The 17,905-nt window shown below is 36.9% G+C and overlaps 1 protein-coding gene and 2 non-coding genes across 3 annotated transcripts; all 3 read left to right on the top strand.

The window, feature by feature from the left end:
* The first annotated feature begins 13,402 nt into the window (after positions 1–13,402).
* Positions 13,403–16,886, top strand: LOC149827321 (small ribosomal subunit protein RACK1-like). Its single transcript, XM_090019283.1, has 2 exons — positions 13,403–14,306; positions 16,533–16,886. The coding sequence occupies exons 1-2, from the start codon at positions 13,461–13,463 to the stop codon at positions 16,632–16,634; spliced, it is 948 nt and encodes a 315-aa protein (XP_089875409.1). The 5' UTR covers positions 13,403–13,460; the 3' UTR covers positions 16,635–16,886.
* On the top strand, positions 15,380–15,459 carry LOC149827323 (small nucleolar RNA SNORD24). Its single transcript, XR_016435828.1, has one exon. It is a non-coding gene; the product is annotated as a small nucleolar RNA SNORD24 (small nucleolar RNA).
* LOC149827322 (small nucleolar RNA SNORD24) lies at positions 15,648–15,730 on the top strand. The gene has a single exon (XR_016435826.1). It is a non-coding gene; the product is annotated as a small nucleolar RNA SNORD24 (small nucleolar RNA).
* Positions 16,887–17,905: the final 1,019 nt, after the last annotated feature.

The raw sequence follows: 17,905 nt of genomic DNA, 5'->3' as shown, positions 1-17,905 counted from the left end.
ACCTGGGATCCATTTAATCTGGATCTAGATCTGAACTGTGTCTAGGATCCGAATCCGGTCTAACCGAGTCTGGATCATGCATGGGATCCAACCCGGGATCCAGTTTGGATCGGGTTTGGATCAAGACCGAGTCTGGATCCTAGGATCTGACCCAGGACCCATTAAGTCTGAAATTGGATTTGAACCGGGTCGGATCAGGTTCGAAACTAAATCCATGCACTGTTTAGCCCTTTGAAGGTGCAGAAGCGGTTCGGTGACCGATACGATGCATTTCAGAACCAATTTAAAGCCTTTTTATAACCGGTTCTGAAAGGTTTTTCACCGGTTCCTGTAAGAGGAGAGCATGTTTTCTTGTAGCTGAGAAAAAAAGGGGGTTTTCTCATTCGGTTTTAGGGGTTTATAGACTTTAGTACATGTTTTGGACTGGTTCGATAGTTCTTAGACCTGTTCAGGGTCTTTTTTTTACCAATTCAAGGCCGTTTCAAACTGGTTCGAAGTATTTTTTAACCATTTCTAGCATGGAACCCCAGGTATAACTGTAACAACATGTCATCATTTTCTCATGCTTTATGTATATTTATTATCATGGATGCATGACTTTTGTATGACTCTTGCATGCATTTTATGTTGTTTTCCGTTATCTATGATATTTAAACATGAATTATGACTAAATTCGTGACATATGTGATTAGTTTCATCAAAACTTTATTTATGCATATGAAATGAAACATGAATTTGTGTTTTCATGTTATTATACATAGTTTGTTATGAATATACATACATTATCATAAGTGCATGGGCATGTTATATAATACAAATATATTTAACTGACTCATGAAAACACCAAAATAATCTAAGTTGTGTTGATTGAAACTTCTTTGGACCGTATTAAGATTCGGTATCATGATTGTGCGTGACTTTATAAAACAATGATTCTACCCAAAGGAATGTCATTGTTCTCCAAATTCACACAGGATCAGCCCATGAAGCATGTTCGTACCCAAATGTACAATACCAAATTGTGTTTGATTACATGATCAACTAGTTTCATTAATTGAAGTCAATTCCTTAATAATTGAGGAGACAAAACAGTTTTGAGTATTATCGTTTTCACCAAAATAGAACGATAGTGACCCTATTATGCTTATCTTAGAAAATATGAATAATAAAGGGTCTCATTTTTACCTTTTCAACATGAGTGTCGTTTGAGCATTTATATGATTTTTTCATTTCGTTATTGCAGTACTAGGTTCATTGATCAATGACGGTTCCAGTAATATTCTCATCTTAGACAGATCTGATTTTTTGGATTAAAAAGAAAATATTATTTACTCTGGGTTACATGAACCTAAATTTGACTCTTAGAACTGATGAATCTCCCGCTCTTAAAGAGCAAAACACATAGGATCATAAGGTTGGCCATGAGAAATGGGAGCTCTCGAATAGACTTAACATGTTGCTTTTGCAATCAAAAGTAGCTAAGAGTTATGGATTGGTATAAAATCTTTCTTGTCATATATGTGCATTTGAAGATGTCCAACTCAAGCTAAATTATATAACCCACATATAAAAGCTTTTGATCCTATGACGACTAGTGGTTTTTTTATTGGTTATTCAAAAAAATCAAAAGGCTTTAGATTTTATTGTTCATCAATCTCAAGTAGAATAAGTTATTGATGAAGATATACAACAACATGATACAAATGTTCAATTTGAACCACCTATAACACATGTATAAAGGTCCACGAGGACCAAAAAATCTGCTATCCATTCAAACTATATAGTATATTTATAAGAGCCCAATGATTTTATAGATATTAATGATGATCCCTTAACCTTTATAGAAATCATTGAAAGTAAAAGGTTGACACATTGAATTAATGTCATGAAAGAAAAGCTTGACTCAATAGCAAATAACTAAGTGTCAAATCTTTTACCTCGACTTCATAGAGTAAAACTTGTTGGTTGTAAGTGGGTCTTTAAGACCAAAAGTGACTCCAAAAGGCGAGTAGACATGTACAAGATTAGGCTCATTGCAAAGCGATTCACACAGATGGAGATGGAGGACATTGACTATAATAAGATTTTTTCTTATGTCTCAACTAAAGAATCGTTGATAATGATCATGGCCCTTGTAACTCATTTTGAGTTAAAGCTATAGCAAATGGATGTGAAAACGACTTTTCTGAGTGGTGATTCAGAAGAGAAGGTATATGTAACAATCTCCTGAATTCAGTGTAGATGACTTAAGTAATTTAGTTTGCAACTTGAAGAAATCAATATATAGAGTTAAACAAGCATCTCGTAGGTTGTGTAATGAAGTGCTAAGGAAGAGATGTGATATCTCTACGAGCCACACAATCGCATACACACATACAAAGTAGCCACTAATGGGCGAAAATACAATGAACGACAAATAGTGGTAAACACACAAAGAGAGAAGGCATAAAAGTATTTCACTTCAAGAGTGGCTTCAAAGAAGCTTAACTTACAAGGAGAAAACTCCTTTTATTTATAGACAAAGAGGCACCTTTGGAAGGGCTCCATATGGGACGTTGGAGCCCTTCTAACGGTCATAAATATGATCATTGGAAGCTCCAACGTCCCATATGGTGGGCCCATTTAATAAAAAAAGAAAAAAAAGAAAAGAAAGAAAAAGAAAAAAGAAGGAAAAAAGAAAAGTAAAAAAGAAGGAAAAAGGAAAAGTAAAAAAGAAGGAGAAAAATACATATGTGCGTGAATAAGTAAAAAGGCATATTTACCTCTAATGGGTATTACAAAAGAATATATATATATATATATATATATATATATATATATATATATATATATATATATATATAGTACATATAATTTAACACCCCCCCTCAAACACACAGTGAGATCACCGAGAGTTTGCTAAGGAGGAAGTAAAATCAAGGTGATGTCAGAGCTTTGGTGAAGAAGTCCGCTAGTTGGTACTCGATGAGAACATATGGAAGTTGAATGGTACTCCGTAAGAACTCATCACGAACATAATGACAATCCATCTCTATGTGCTTTGTTTGTTCGTGGAATGTGTGATTGCTGGCAATGTAAATAGCACTTTTGTTGTCGCAATATAGTTTTGAAGGAGTGAAGAATGAAATGCTCATGTCTTTAAGCAAGCTTCTTAACCAAATAAGTTCAGTAGTGGTTGTAGCCATCGCCCGATATTCTGCCTCTGTAGAAGAAAGATATACTTTCTGTTGCTTCTTATATCTCCAAGATATGAGTGACTCTCCAAGAAATACACAATAACCTGTGGTGGAAATACGATCATCGGGGTTGCCCTCCAATCAGAGTCAGTATAAACAAGTAAATTAAGAGATGAGAAAGATGATAAGAATAATCCTTTTGTTATGGTGTTCTTTAAGTATCTGATGATCCTCATAATTGTGACCATGTAAATGGTAGTAGGAGCAGTCTGGAATTGGCTTATACTATGAACAACATGAGAGATATCGGGCCCGGTGATAGATAAATATGTTAATGACCTAATTAACTGACGATAAAGAGTGAGATCTGCTAATGGAGTGTCATCATTGGCTCTCATTTTGGCATTGATTATCTCTGGAGTTTTCATTTTTTTGTCATTTGTTAGCCCAGATCGATCAATGATGTCGGATGCAAGCTTCATCTGAGAGAGGACATACCCCCTTGGAGAGTATGCATCTTCAATTCCTAAAAAATACCTTAGAAAACCGAGGTCAGACATATCAAAGTTTTCTTTTAGAATATTTTTAATAAGTTCAATACCCTTTTTATCATTACCGGTGATGATCATATCATCCACATATAGTAACAAGATAGTTATATGTTCCCCTGAAGACTTAACAAACAAAACAGTATCAGTATAACAAGAAGAAAAACCATTATCAACAACTACTTTGCTAAATAAATCATATCAAGCTTTTGGTGCTTGTTTAAGACCATAAAGAGCTTTATTTAATTCAAGAATATTTCCTTTTCCAATTTCAAGACCTGACGAAAGATCCATAAAAACTTCTTCACATAGATTTTCGTTCAAGAATGCATTTTTAACATCAAGTTGAAAGATACGTCATTGTTTAATGGATGTTAAGGTAATTAAGGTTCACACACTTGTCATCCTAGCTACTGGAGCAAAAGTTTCTTCATAATCAATCCCGTATTCTTGGGCGTAGCCCTTGACAACTAATCGAGCTTTGTATCTTTCGAGAGTTTCATCACAAGGGGATAAGTGGATTCTCCTCATCCCTGGAGATACTAATGTTATGCTTTTAAAGGTAGATCCTGATGCTTAAATAATAAAATTTTTCCTCATATGTTGTTCTTTAAAGGAGGTTGTTCTTACTAAATACTGGGACATACAACTTCTAATGTTAATTGACAGATAGCTAGCCTCTATGTGTTTAAGGATGATTTTGTTTTAATAATTATATCTTTATATTGATTAGTTGTTTAGAGTGTGGAAGTCTAGCATGCTTTTTGTTATGAACTCTTGGGGTCCATTTGGATTATCTTTTTGTTGGTATATTCTGTTTCATTATCTCATTTATGCAACTTCTGTTTGGGTCATATGGTTTAGCATACTAGAGGTATATCACTTTTGTTTGGTATTATGATCCTGTGGCTTTATAATTTTTAATCTCAGCCATCATGTATTGTTGTTGGATTTTTATTAAAACTTAAACATCAACAATGGGTAACATTTTTTTTTTGTTTTTTTTTTCATTGTCCAAAAAGCAATAGTTAATATCCATTTTCAATCATTCGGTAATTAGTTTTTGCTGCAATTGGAGCTATTCTGATTTTGATTTATCTACTGTCTCCCATAATGCATATGCATCCCCCTTATTTCTAGTTGTTTATCTATTTGAAGTTTGTACCTTCAGAATGCACTGATGAAAGTTCTGATGTCATTTCTTTTAGCACACATACCATTGTATTTGTACCCATTTTTGAATACAACAAGCAAGACACGACCATTTGAGTATTTGAGACTTACAAGCTTGGGAGTAATTGGAGCACTAGTTAAGGTATTTGTTGCTTCCTAATTTTCACATTGTTCTGTTTTCATTTGGCTCTTCAATCTTGAAGGAAGCAGATATTGTTGTATGATGAACAATCACAAGGGCCAGTAGTTTTTGCTCATTGAGATGGCTCTTTCATTTAGCTAGTGAATAAAGATACTTTCTATTTGGTATTAAACAATTTACTCTGTGCCAGTGTGTCTTCTTACAAGACTCACCCAGTGTCTTTGAAATTATGAATCCTATACAAATCTTAGTTGTAAGTTGTAAATTGTAAATTAGTAATACAGATGCAGACATGGACCTGGAATGGAAATGATGCATGGAAGAAAAATGCATAAAATTTATAAAGATAAGACTCATGGTTTTAAAAGCACCCTACCCTACTCACCCCCACCCCCACCCCCACCCAAAAAAGAAAAAGAAAAAAAGAAAAGGAAAGCCCACACCCCCACAAATGTGATTTGTTTTTTCTGATCAAATCCTTTTGTCTTCATTAACAAGTTTCTTTTCAGAGTGCCATGATGTTACCTTGCATTAATGGCCATCACCAGTGACCTTAATTTAAGAGAAAATAGAAGTTAGAGTACAACCAGTAAATGTGTGATACTTTCTCTGGAATTACTAAAACATCTATTGCAACAAAAACTAATGTGAGCTAGCACAATTGTATTTTTAGGTATTTTAGAGGCAAAAATGTCTAATTAACTTTGTTAACATCCATTATGGGTAGTGGGTGCTAAGTTGTGTTATATAGGGTGTTATTAACTTCCACAACCTTTAGCAAAATGTTTTCAAGACTTCTAAATCATTTCCCCATAAAAATGTTGCAATAAGAAGTTGGTGTTATTGGATCGTTTTTCAGATCACGCAGTTTCACAATCAACAACATGATATAAATCAAGAAACAAATCAACATGGAAATCATGACAAACAGTTGATCGAAGCAAGAATAGGGAGCAAGCATGTCGGTTTCTGCATCATACCAAAATCTAGACAAAAGCAAATCACGTAATAGTTGCATAGAACATAATAAAAACAACTGGAACATGTTTAAATTCTGTAATAGGTAAGGCGTACGAAAGTACTCCCCTTAGAGAAGATTCGCCCCCACATACAATGCAAACAGGGTCCGGCGTCCTTTCCCTAGGATACAGTAGCCTCGACGATCAGAACCAGTGCACTCCGACGGATTGTCCTTCGAAGACAATCTCTCTGAACCGCTGTGCAGAAAAACCCCTTTAGGGAAAACCCAAGAGAGAGACAGAGAGAGCGAGAGCAACAGGGAGAGAAAATGCAGTCTTTTTCTCCTCAGAATCCTGTGTTACAACATATTCGTAATCCCAGCCCTAACCCCGTTTTATAACCCACGAACGGTTATAAAACGTAGAAGGGGCCCGTTACGAAATTCAAAGAGCAGAGACCCGTTAACGGAATCCGAAGAGTCCATACTCGTTACAGAATCCGAAGAGACAAGACTCATTAACGAGCACGGACTACGAGGAGTCGTGACCTGTTATCATTTCTCATAACCCATTAAAGAATCCAAATAATCACAGAAACTTTGGGCAAAAAGGTACTTTGGTCTTGATTGAATATGGCCCTAAAGGGCCAATTACCCGAACCCGAACCCGAGCCTGACTCACGTCTAGGTTGAGTAGGAAGGGACACAAAGAAATCACCGTGTCAGTCTCTGGCCTTGTTTGGAGAATTTGCCGAATACTTGCAATGCAAGACATATCTATGGTTGAAGAAAACTGTTCCTCCATATACATCACAAAAAACACATTTACGCCATCTATCCAAGCACATGTAGGAGAAGCCCCTAATTAACATCACATAATCCCAACTGTGGGAGAAAAGTTCTTTTCCTAATGATCAGAGATTCAGAGCATCTCATGTTGTGTCCATAATTGTTGTTCTTTTAACAAGGGCTGATTTCATGGAACTAAAGATGGGAGGGTGGATTTTAATCTCTAATGGAAGGACCCTTTTAAAGATCTTGCAAGTTGTAATTGCTTTGGGAAGGAAAACCCAATGATTTCTGCAAATACCTGTTGCTCCTTTCTGATTACATGCAAGTCCTAGCATTGATTTCTGTGGTTCCTTCAGCTTAAGTTTGTTTGGAATGAAATCTTTCAAGATATTTACAGTGTTTTTTATACACAGTTTTGGAAGAAAGATCTGAAAATCTTAGTCACAAGCGCTAGTTGGTGCCTAGGGGGTAGATGTCTAAAAAGCTTAGCCGGGGCCTAGGCAGGACTAGTCAGCACCAACAAAAAAAGGTTAAACTAAACACAAGATTTATAATAATTTAATTATTATATAAAATTTGATAAAACATATGCAAACCCATTAATATATATAAGAAAAGGAATATATATTAACATTCGTATAATATATGGTTAAAAACATAGTCACAGATATCGATGTTATTTTTCAAAATATCGGGATATTCTCATGACATTATCAATTAGTTTTGCTTTTTTCATATTCTAAATATGTTTTTCTTCTTTTTTTTACATTTTTTACTTATTTCTTTTATTATTTATGTATTTTTATCTAAACATGATATTTTCATACTTATTTTTGTTATTTTTTAAGCCTGTAGATTTATCACCTAACCTATAATATTTGCAAGAAATAGCATCACTGAGAGCCGATAACAATATTTGTGACTATGGTTAAAAAAAGGGAGAAGTCTGTGCCTATGTGGGGGACTAATAGACATCTAGGTGTCTTAGGCGGACTAGTCAGGACCTTTTAAGTTCAGAGTACCTAGGTGCCCTGTACCAGACACTGACTTGGCACCTAGGGTGATTAGGCGCCTAATAGTTGATTTTAACTACATAGCTGAGAACCCCTTTTAATCCTGAGTACTTTCAAAATTTTAGGAAGCAGAAAGCACTAGATGACTTAGAAGCGAACTAAGAATCGTCTTGGAAGCAAGAGGAGAAGCTACCTAAGAAGCGAGGAGAAGTGAAAAAGGCAAAAAAGAGAAGGTAAAAACAAAGAAAGAAAAAAAAAAGAAGTGAGCTTCGCAATTAATTTTGGTGCTTCCTAGCAGGTTTCAGAAGCCCCACGTTTCACGCTTTCGAAACATGCTTCAGGGCCGGATCCACTTCCGGTAACCATGATCCTCAGTCCTTGCTTCGTGTCAATGATCTCTCAAGAGCCTCGTCATCTGGAAAATGTTAATATAAGTATTTGACTGGCAAATCAGTGGCTGCATCTGCATATCTATTATCTTAGATTTTTTATCCATCCTCAAATAAGGGGAACCTTTTTATTGGAGCATTTCATGACTATGCCTCTAATGTGATTATACTCTTGTACAGGTGGATGACACGGACGTTATTAATTTTCTTCTTTCAACAGAAATAATTCCCCTTTGCCTGCGCACGATGGAAATGGGAAGCGAACTCTCAAAGACGGTGAGTATTCAAAAGCTCTAATTTTCATATGAAAATGTCTGAAAATGAAAGTCATTATTTACATGTCTTTAAGTACAACACTGATTTGTGGAGCCTGTTCATCTTATTATTCTTTTATATTATTTAGTTACATGTCTCAAAGACCGTGAGTATTCAAAAGCTCTAAGTTTCATATGAAAATGTCTGAGAGAAATGAAAGTCATTATTTACATGTCTCAAGTACAACACTGATTTGTGCAGTCTGCTCATCTTATTATTCTTTTATATTGTTTAGTTAGATCCTGTACTAAAAGGTTTCATGATTTTGGGACACAATATTTTTTATGTGGTTTTTTTTCTCATGATTCTTTATCTTCTTATTCCTCTCTTAGAACTATGCTTGATATATATATATATATATATATATATATATATATATATATATATATATATATATATAGAGAGAGAGAGAGAGAGAGAGAGAGAGAGAGAGAGAGAGATGACACAACCAACTATATATGTTGTATTCATTAGACTATACTCAATCTAATGAATCAGATTTAACTTTAAAGGCGTGTCATTCTGATTACTGCATGGATCTATGGTTGGAAACTTTTGACTTCAAGCTGGCACAAGCGATGGACGTCCAAGGCGTGGAAAAAACGACTTGTAGCAGCGGGTGAAACCACTGCTAAAGATATTTTTTGTGACAAAGAACATGCGGGCTCACACATGCACCACGTGGCCACTGGGCATTTGCCCTGTAGGCTATCCCCTGCTCATATATATATATTCCAAAAGCTGAAATTTCCAGTGAGAAATAGAGGGAAAAAAGGATTACAGATTCAAGGGCAGTAAGTTTTTTGTGGGGGAAATTCCATCATTCTATTATCAATCATTGATTCATGAATCGAGTTGGTGTAATATATGCTCAACTTTCTCAAGTGTCTCATGCAAGCATAATTTTTTTTTTCGCATTTGTGGACATTACCTGAACGTGTCATTCTGATCATTGCATGAATCCATGTATTAGTGTCTCATCTATGGTTGAAAACTTTTGACTTCATTCAGGCGTGTGTGATGGACGTCGCATGCACAAGGCGTGCAAAAAATGATTTTTGGCAGCAGGAAAAACTGCTGCTAAAGACATTTCTAACTGACAAAGACCATGCGGGCATGCATGTGCACCATGTGGCAAACCCATCCACATCCACTGGGCATTTTCACTGTAGGCTATCTCCTATATATATATATATATATATATATATATATATATATATATATATATATATATATATATATATATATATATATATAGAGTAATGGGTACTTGCTAAAAGAAACGCGCTAAATGAGTTTTTCAGGTTTTTTTTTGTTTTATTTTTAAATTCTGACAATACAAATGTGATCTATGTACTTGATTTTATAGGGTTCAGCTCTTGAAGTGTTCGATTCTGACACATGGGTCGGTTTTTAAATCGTTCAAAAAATCAATGGTCCAAAATCTTTGTAAATTTTGAGGCTTCAAATATCATTGTTTTTATCAAAAACACATGATCCGGGTGTGGATTTCTCGTAAATCAACCATGCCCAACACATTTATGGGTCAGAACTGTAAAAAAAACACCGGCAGAGAAGAAAAACCCATTTAGCATGATTCATTTTAGTATATTTCATTTTCATTTAGCATGTACCCATTACTCTCTTTCTCTCTCTCTCTCTCTATATATATATATATATTTCTTATGACTGGTCTGGATATTTATAATCATCCAAACAGTTGGGGTCTAGAAGGTTCCAAACTAGTTATCTGTACGTAATTTGCTTTTAGCAATAAGTAATAATAATGACAAGTCCTTTATGAATTGTTCATTTTCCAATACATATAAAATTTCTGGTTATGTAAGAAACATGCGATCATCTTTTTATTTTTCATTTTTTTAATAATATCCGCATGAGTTGGACAATACCATGTTATTCCTCCTGCTTATATTGGCCATATTTACTTTGTTTGTTGGATGCATAGGAATTTGTTTTGACAAGTAACGGAGGTTGCCATATTATCAAAATGGTTAACGCCATCTATGAAACTTTTACATCAGAATTCAACTGAAGATTGGTATAAATTTGTGACAAGTGTGTTTTATTCAGTCAGTATAGCCTATTTCGGAATGTTTGTAGCATCCGTTCTATGCGACTCTCTCTATTCAGACCGACAAAATTTGTACTTAATCAATTCATTTGCTAAAATAGATCCTAAAATGAGAATTCGAAGGGTCAGAAATCACAATGCAGCCACACATCAATCTCTCTTTCTCTCTCTCTCTCTCTCATACACACACTCACGTATGTATGCATGCATGCATGTGAGCACAAATAGAAGCATATATGGCATGAAATGAGTGACTGTAAAGTAGCTGAAGAAGATTATGCATCATTTGGCACCTCCAGTTTGCTTGTATATTGAATTGCCTTGTCCATTTTTTTACACCGACTGGTACTCTGAGTGCAACTTTAGTCCTTAAATTAGTTTTCTGGAGTCTCACAAGCCACATTTCCATATACTGTCACTAGCCTGAGTAAGCCTCTTGTGGGCCAGTTTGTTTCTGTTGGAACTGTGAGATCATGATTGATGGACGTGTGAAGATGCATCAGCTTCTGAAATTTCAATACTTTTTCATTTAGGAATCATTATTCTTGAATGTGCTTAACCTGTTTGGGCCCTAAATTGATATACTCCAGGATGATCCAACCACACGGCGGTGGCTCACTCAGCTCCTGCACAATGTGAACAATGCTGGAAACATCAACATTCCCCGGGCACCGACAATGGTGCCTGGGCCTATTGACCATTTCATTGCTGGTTAAGGAATACCTGTTTACTTCTTCATGATAGCATGGAGGAGCATGACACCTTTCAATTTGTGATAGGAAAGTTTGATTTTATTCAATTACGGACTTTTAGGACTAGTTTTTTGCGCATTATCAATGTATATTATTATGTGTGGATGTTTTCCATGAACATGGATTGATGTTCTTTGTAACTTAACGTGGATGAGCATTGTCATCCCGTTAAGTCCATCTTTGTTGAGTGATGGTTGGATATGGTCATGTAAGTTTGTATTCCATGATAAATGAAATATTTTCAAGTTATAAATGGCGATGGCTCCATCTGCTTTTGGAAAATTTGATCATGCAATGGCGCTCCTTTTCAGTGTTGGTCCAAAAACTTGGTTGAGACAGTTCCTTTTGGCCTTTTGCATTGAGATGGAAACACCATTTCCATATGTGGCCAAAATGTGTTTGAAGATGAGTTGCCATTTCTGCTTATTTTAAATAGCAAGTTTTGGCGTTTGAATCTTTTACTTGTTTTTCTTGCAACTGCTTTTTTTCTTTCATTTCCACCTCCATCATCCCATCACCACCATCGGCAACGCCTCCATCCGTTATCACCATTACCATTACCACTATCATCACCACCACCACCACCGTTACCTCCATTCACTATCACCATCACTGCTATCATCGCTACCGCCATTACCATCATCATTGTTACTGCGGCCACCATCACTATTAGGTACCACCACCACCATTGCTCACTGATCCACCACCACCATTGCTCACTGATCTTTTTTTCTTTTTTATTATAATTTAAACAGTGGGTGATCTAAACATTCACTTAATTAAAACAAAGGTAAGATTCTACTTTATAAAATGTGCTTAAATTTATATATTCACTCAATAAATAAAAATAGATCCAAACCGGGCCTTGAATCAGGCTATGAATGCATCTGAATGCTTGGTATTATAAGAATCAACACTTGAATCATGTTGTGATGCATAAGTGAGATTTTTTAAGGCTTGAAAATCAACAATTGAGTCAAAAATACATTATGTAACGGTCAACTCCTAGCAAACACATCTGCATGGTCGAACATAACCATCAGCATTTTCATTTTACTCCAAAAAAAAATTCCCTTGTACAAGTAGCAAGTTGGCACACTATTGGATTCAAATACTTTATTGTGACAATGCATCACTATTTTAATTTTTGCTCCAGCTTGCAATTCCAGCCACAGAGCAAACCTTATTTCAAAAGTGCAACTAAAAAGAGTTTCTCTATACAGGCAACCAATAAAAGACAAAAAAAAAAAAGAAAAGAAAAAGAAAAAGAAAAATCAGGTGATGCAAAGTGGGTAGGATTTTCATCTTTCAACCCAGATTATCCTATTTTTCGATTTAGGTAACCCACACACGAAATTCAGTCAGATCCAAAATCGATCTTATTAGATCCATACATGGTTGTGTATAGGCCAATATCAAGCCTAAGTAGCCATAGAAAATCAAACAAAAAAGACATTTTGAGACCAACATCATATTAATACCAGGAACCATATTTCATCTATAAAATAAATAAAACACTGATTATATCTAAGGGTGTCAACAGAATTTCAGACCTAGGTAAGTCCAAATCCCGATACTACTTTGAAGTGCTGGTACTAAATCCGAACCAAGGTTCAATCGAGTCAAAAACCATATCGGGGTTATATAAGGAGTGCATGAACCAGACCTAGTGCAGACCCAGCAAAATTATTTATATATATACATTGAAAAATCATGAATCTTAATTGCAACTCGGGTCAGACCCGGGTCTGGTATAAAATTTCACAAACCATACTCGGATCCTTTGGATTCAACCTGAATTCTAGTAGAACCTCCTTTATTACCAAACCCTGACCTTTGGTAATAGCCGGGTCAGATTCAAACCCGATCTATTGACAACCCTAAATTCATATCCGTCATGAACCCGATCCATATCTGACCGTTCCACTCCCCACCCAAACCCTAACCCTCTCCTCATTCTCTGCCCTCACACAATCTCATCCATCCATCCATTCATTCATCACCTTCATTTTTGTATATATAAACGCCAAGTAAACCCTAACCCCCGTTCCCCATATTAAGTCTCCCATCTCAGAGCAGAACTGCAGCAGCAGAGGAAAGAGGGGCAGAGATGGCGGAGACATTGGTGCTGAGGGGGACGATCAAGGGCCACTCGGACATGGTGACGGCGATCGCGACGCCGATCGACAACTCGGACGTGATCGTCTCCTCCTCCCGGGACAAGTCCGTCCTGCTGTGGCACCTCACAAAGGAGGAGGGCGCCAACTACGGCGTCCCCCGCCGTCGGCTCACCGGCCACTCCCATTTCGTCGAGGACGTGGTCATGTCCTCCGACGGCCAGTTCGCCCTCTCCGGCTCATGGGACGGCGAGCTCCGCCTCTGGGACCTCAACACCGGTGCCACCACCCGCCGCTTCGTCGGCCACTCCAAGGATGTACTCTCCGTCGCCTTCTCTGTCGATAACCGCCAGATCGTCTCCGCCTCCCGCGACCGCACCATCAGGCTCTGGAACACACTCGGCGAGTGCAAGTACACCATCCAGGACGCCGATAGCCACACCAACTGGGTCAGCTGTGTCCGGTTCTCCCCCAACAACTTCACCCCCACCATCGTCTCCGCCTCCTGGGACAAGACCGTCAAGGTCTGGAACCTAACCAACTGCAAACTCAGGTGCACCCTCGCGGGCCACACAGGCTACGTCAACACCGTCGCCGTCTCCCCCGACGGATCGCTTTGCGCCAGCGGCGGTAAGGACGGAGTCACCCTCCTCTGGGACCTCGCCGAGGGGAAGCGGCTCTACTCGCTCGACGCAGGCAGCCTCATCTACGCCCTATGCTTCAGCCCCAACAGGTACTGGCTCTGCGCCGCCACCCAGGACAGCGTTAAGATCTGGGACCTGGAGAGCAAGAGCGTCGTCCAGGAGCTCAAGCCCGAAATCACCACCGGAAAGAACCAGGTGAAGAACTCCTCTCCCTATAATTTATGTCAGATCTCGTTTTGTTTGTTTGATTCTTGCATTGTTACATTTCCACGATTATAGCTCTTTTTCTGTGGAAAATTTTCTTTTTTCTTTTTTTTTTGTGGTTTCAGATTGAACTGTATGGTAATCATTCTTGAACGTTTTTTTATGTTGGTTGTCCTCAATTCGAGGATGCTTAATAACAATCCTTGTTTTTAATTGATTTTTTTTGGTTTTGAACACGAGTTCTTCAGAAAAAAATAGCATTCTAAAACTCTCGAGGTATCTCATCCAATCTGCTGAAAGTAGATTGTAGCCGGGATGATAACTGTGCCACCTTTCCCTATTGTTCGTGTTTAAACTAGTTTTGGCTGCTGATAAGCAAAAAACTAACATTGATTTCTCTTCATTGATGTTGGTGGTTTCTGTCATATATTCTTGTCTAATTGGATATCGCTGTCTCGTTCTTTCTTAAGTGACGTCCATGTCTTTTAATCAATGAGATTTATGCAAGTTCCTAATGGAAGGAAAGAGGAAATTCAGGTGCTAATTTTTTTATGAGATTTCCTTTTTTTTGTCCCTGTTAGATATATCAACACCAATTGTTAATGTAGGCAATTTAGGACTTGAAATTGGGCAAGAAAGGTGCTTTTTTAGTTAACAGTATTGCATGTGAGTCCCAACTTCCATTTGTGTGAAGGATTTTAACTCTGGAGTCCTCTCATCGTTTGTTCTTCTTAGTTCTTGAAATGACATGTTGAAACAGAAGATTAACTATGAGCAATCAGAATCATTGCATTTTTCTGCAGTTCAGCTAACATCATTATCTCTTCTTGGTTCCAAAATGTCATTCTTATGCCTTCGGAACAACTTTGCTGTTTAATTGTATTTTTGTATAGGCTGCTAAATTGTTTGATTTCTTGAATCTATAGATGTTCTATTTGCACTTTGACCAAGTGGACTATTGGGATAGTTATCTGTATGCAATTGTGTGTTACTCTATTTTCATTATTTTGTTTTATATTAGTTTTTTACTTGATTTTTTAGACCTTTTGGGTTTTCTATTTTCTGGCCTGCGATGTGAAAATATTTGCTACTCTTGATGGAGAAACACAACTGATGAATATTATCCACCAAGATCTCTGAGGCCTATATATATATATTATAATGGTAGGAAATGCATGATAGCTTATAGGCCATTTTCTTTTTTTAGACCCTTGATTTACTCCTTTTAACTACAACCTACTACCAGTAGTTGTATGTGTAAAGTTTGTCTACATGGTTAATTGTGGCTTGTCTGTTTAAAAGTTTTTTTAGTCATTCTCATTTTCTATTTGGGGCCCATGATGTGATGATAATATTTGCTACTCTTGATGGGAAAAGCCATTTGATGAATGTTATCCACCAAGATCTCTGAGGCCTATCTTTGTTTTTATTGATAGACGGAAATTTATGTTCTAAATAATTTGGTTTTGCGGTGCTGATGATATAAACATCATAATGTTGGAAATAATTTTCAAACTGGAAGTGTTGTCATTTTCCAAGTTGAAGTGTTTGGCTTGCAAGCCGTAAGTTTAGAGTTCAAATCCTATTACTTACAGCTTTGAAACAATGTGTTTATTTTGCAAACAAGCTAGTTTGGGTCTGGTTCAGTAGGTTGAGAGTTCAATTTATATTATGTTCAATTAAAATTGTATAAAACCAGGCTCATTTAACATGGCTTGGCTCACCACAAGAATGAGCAGAGGTTGATCACCCTATGTTTGTTCAGCTTGTTTACCAGTCCTAACTATGATGCTCACTTTAACAGGTCTGCCTTTTGTGTCTAAATGGCAAACATAAAAGGTTTCCTGGAAAAATCTTACGATTAGCTTTCTTTTGGTTTTTCACATTTATCGCTTTGGTCCAATCTATAACTTGACATAGATTCTTGGTAAGGAAGTAAATTGGCCCTGTTGGGTTCATCTCAGTTCATATTTAGTTTGTTAAACAACTTTATTGGGGGATTACCTTTATTCATCAAGTGCAGTGCGGGTTGATATTTTCTTGTTCTTCATATGGTTAATTTTATTGACACAAAAACGTGTTGGTGCATATATATATATAATTTTTTTTATATAGGCTGCACGGTTATAATTTATTTTGTATCATATCATTTTTATTGATTATAGAGTATGAAGTGTAAGTTTCATTTTAAAATATGATGCCCGTTCTCTCTTTCAGATGCTGTACTGCACCAGTTTGAGTTGGAGTTCTGATGGTAGCACATTGTTTAGTGGATACACTGATGGCACTATTAGAGTTTGGGGAGTAGGCCGTTATTAGCAGAAACAATAGTATTAGGTACGAGTCAATTTTGTTTTTGTTCTTGTATTGGTAGAGAACATGCAATGTTTTTGACGTTGTGGTTGAGGCTGTTTCATTGGCTTCAACATTTTGTCTATTTTTTTTTACTTGGTTATTTTAAATTAGTATCTGGTGAGAACTTCATGACATTAATTGGTAATGAGATTGCTTGTAATGGAATATCTTTATTGCTTTCCGTAAGAGGGATTGTTGAGGGTTGATGTCTGCGTACATGCATACACCATTAACCATGAATTTGTTATAATTACTTGTTCTTTCCTGGTCTTGAATGTTTTCTGCCTACGATGATTGGTTTAAAATGTGATTGCAGTATTAAAGCCCTACCTGTGGTTTACATAGAAAGGCCATAATCATCTTGGTGTAGGTTCTTCATAGTTGCCTGGTGGGTCCTTTTGCCAAGAGCTCTTGGGTGTAGGCGCTGAGTTTGCTAAGCGCTCTTGCTTGTAATCTAGTAACTTTCAGTGTGTCATGATCTTGCTGCTTAGGCGGTTTGATTATTAGATCATTGGCATATTCACATTTGCTGAAGAGTTTCAGTCCAGATTTTTCTTCATTTTCGTTCTTTTTAATGCTTGAGAAGGGGGCTTTTTAATGCTCAATTAGGTTTCTATGCATTGTGCTCACGACCCCAATTGGTTCCCTGACAATGTCAAATGTGCCCACTGCTAACACGAGCATGATGGAAGTATGCTGGAAGCAGCATAACCATTTAGGCGCTAGTTTCTTGGACCTGAATGTGGGCTAGCAATGGAACCTACTTTAGAACATAGCTTGATTAATCGATGTCTTAAGACAAGTTGTTGATGATAAATGTATCTTTGAGATTGCCCATTTAGTGGGGCGTTTGTTTTGCCCCTCGAAATGATTCCAAATAAAATGAGATTTTGAATCCTGTGATTTGAAGTTGCAAAGCACCCCTTGCAATTCCAAATCATGCACAAATGAGAAAACGCTCATTTGCCAAAACGAGCCTAATCATTCTGTTATTTAGGTGAGTGCGATTCTCACTGGATTTAAACAAACTTTGCTACGTGTGGTTTTTAATTTTTGTTCTCGCATGAAAAAATAATTTGTATACTGTGAGTTACCAGTAGTTTCCTTTAGATATTTATCATAAGCCTGATAACTTTGGTCCATTAGGAGATCCTTCAAGAATGATATCGTTACCAACATTTTCTTAGATGTAGATGCAGACCTTAACTTGTTCTTTAAGGTCTGGGAAGCGAGAT

This window comes from Nuphar pumila, chromosome 10, assembly GCF_984573655.1.
Source record: "Nuphar pumila chromosome 10, dmNupPumi1.hap1.1, whole genome shotgun sequence".
NCBI lineage: Eukaryota > Viridiplantae > Streptophyta > Magnoliopsida > Nymphaeales > Nymphaeaceae > Nuphar > Nuphar pumila.
Note: the sequence above shows the minus strand (reverse complement) of the source record. Positions and strands in the feature narration are given on the sequence as shown.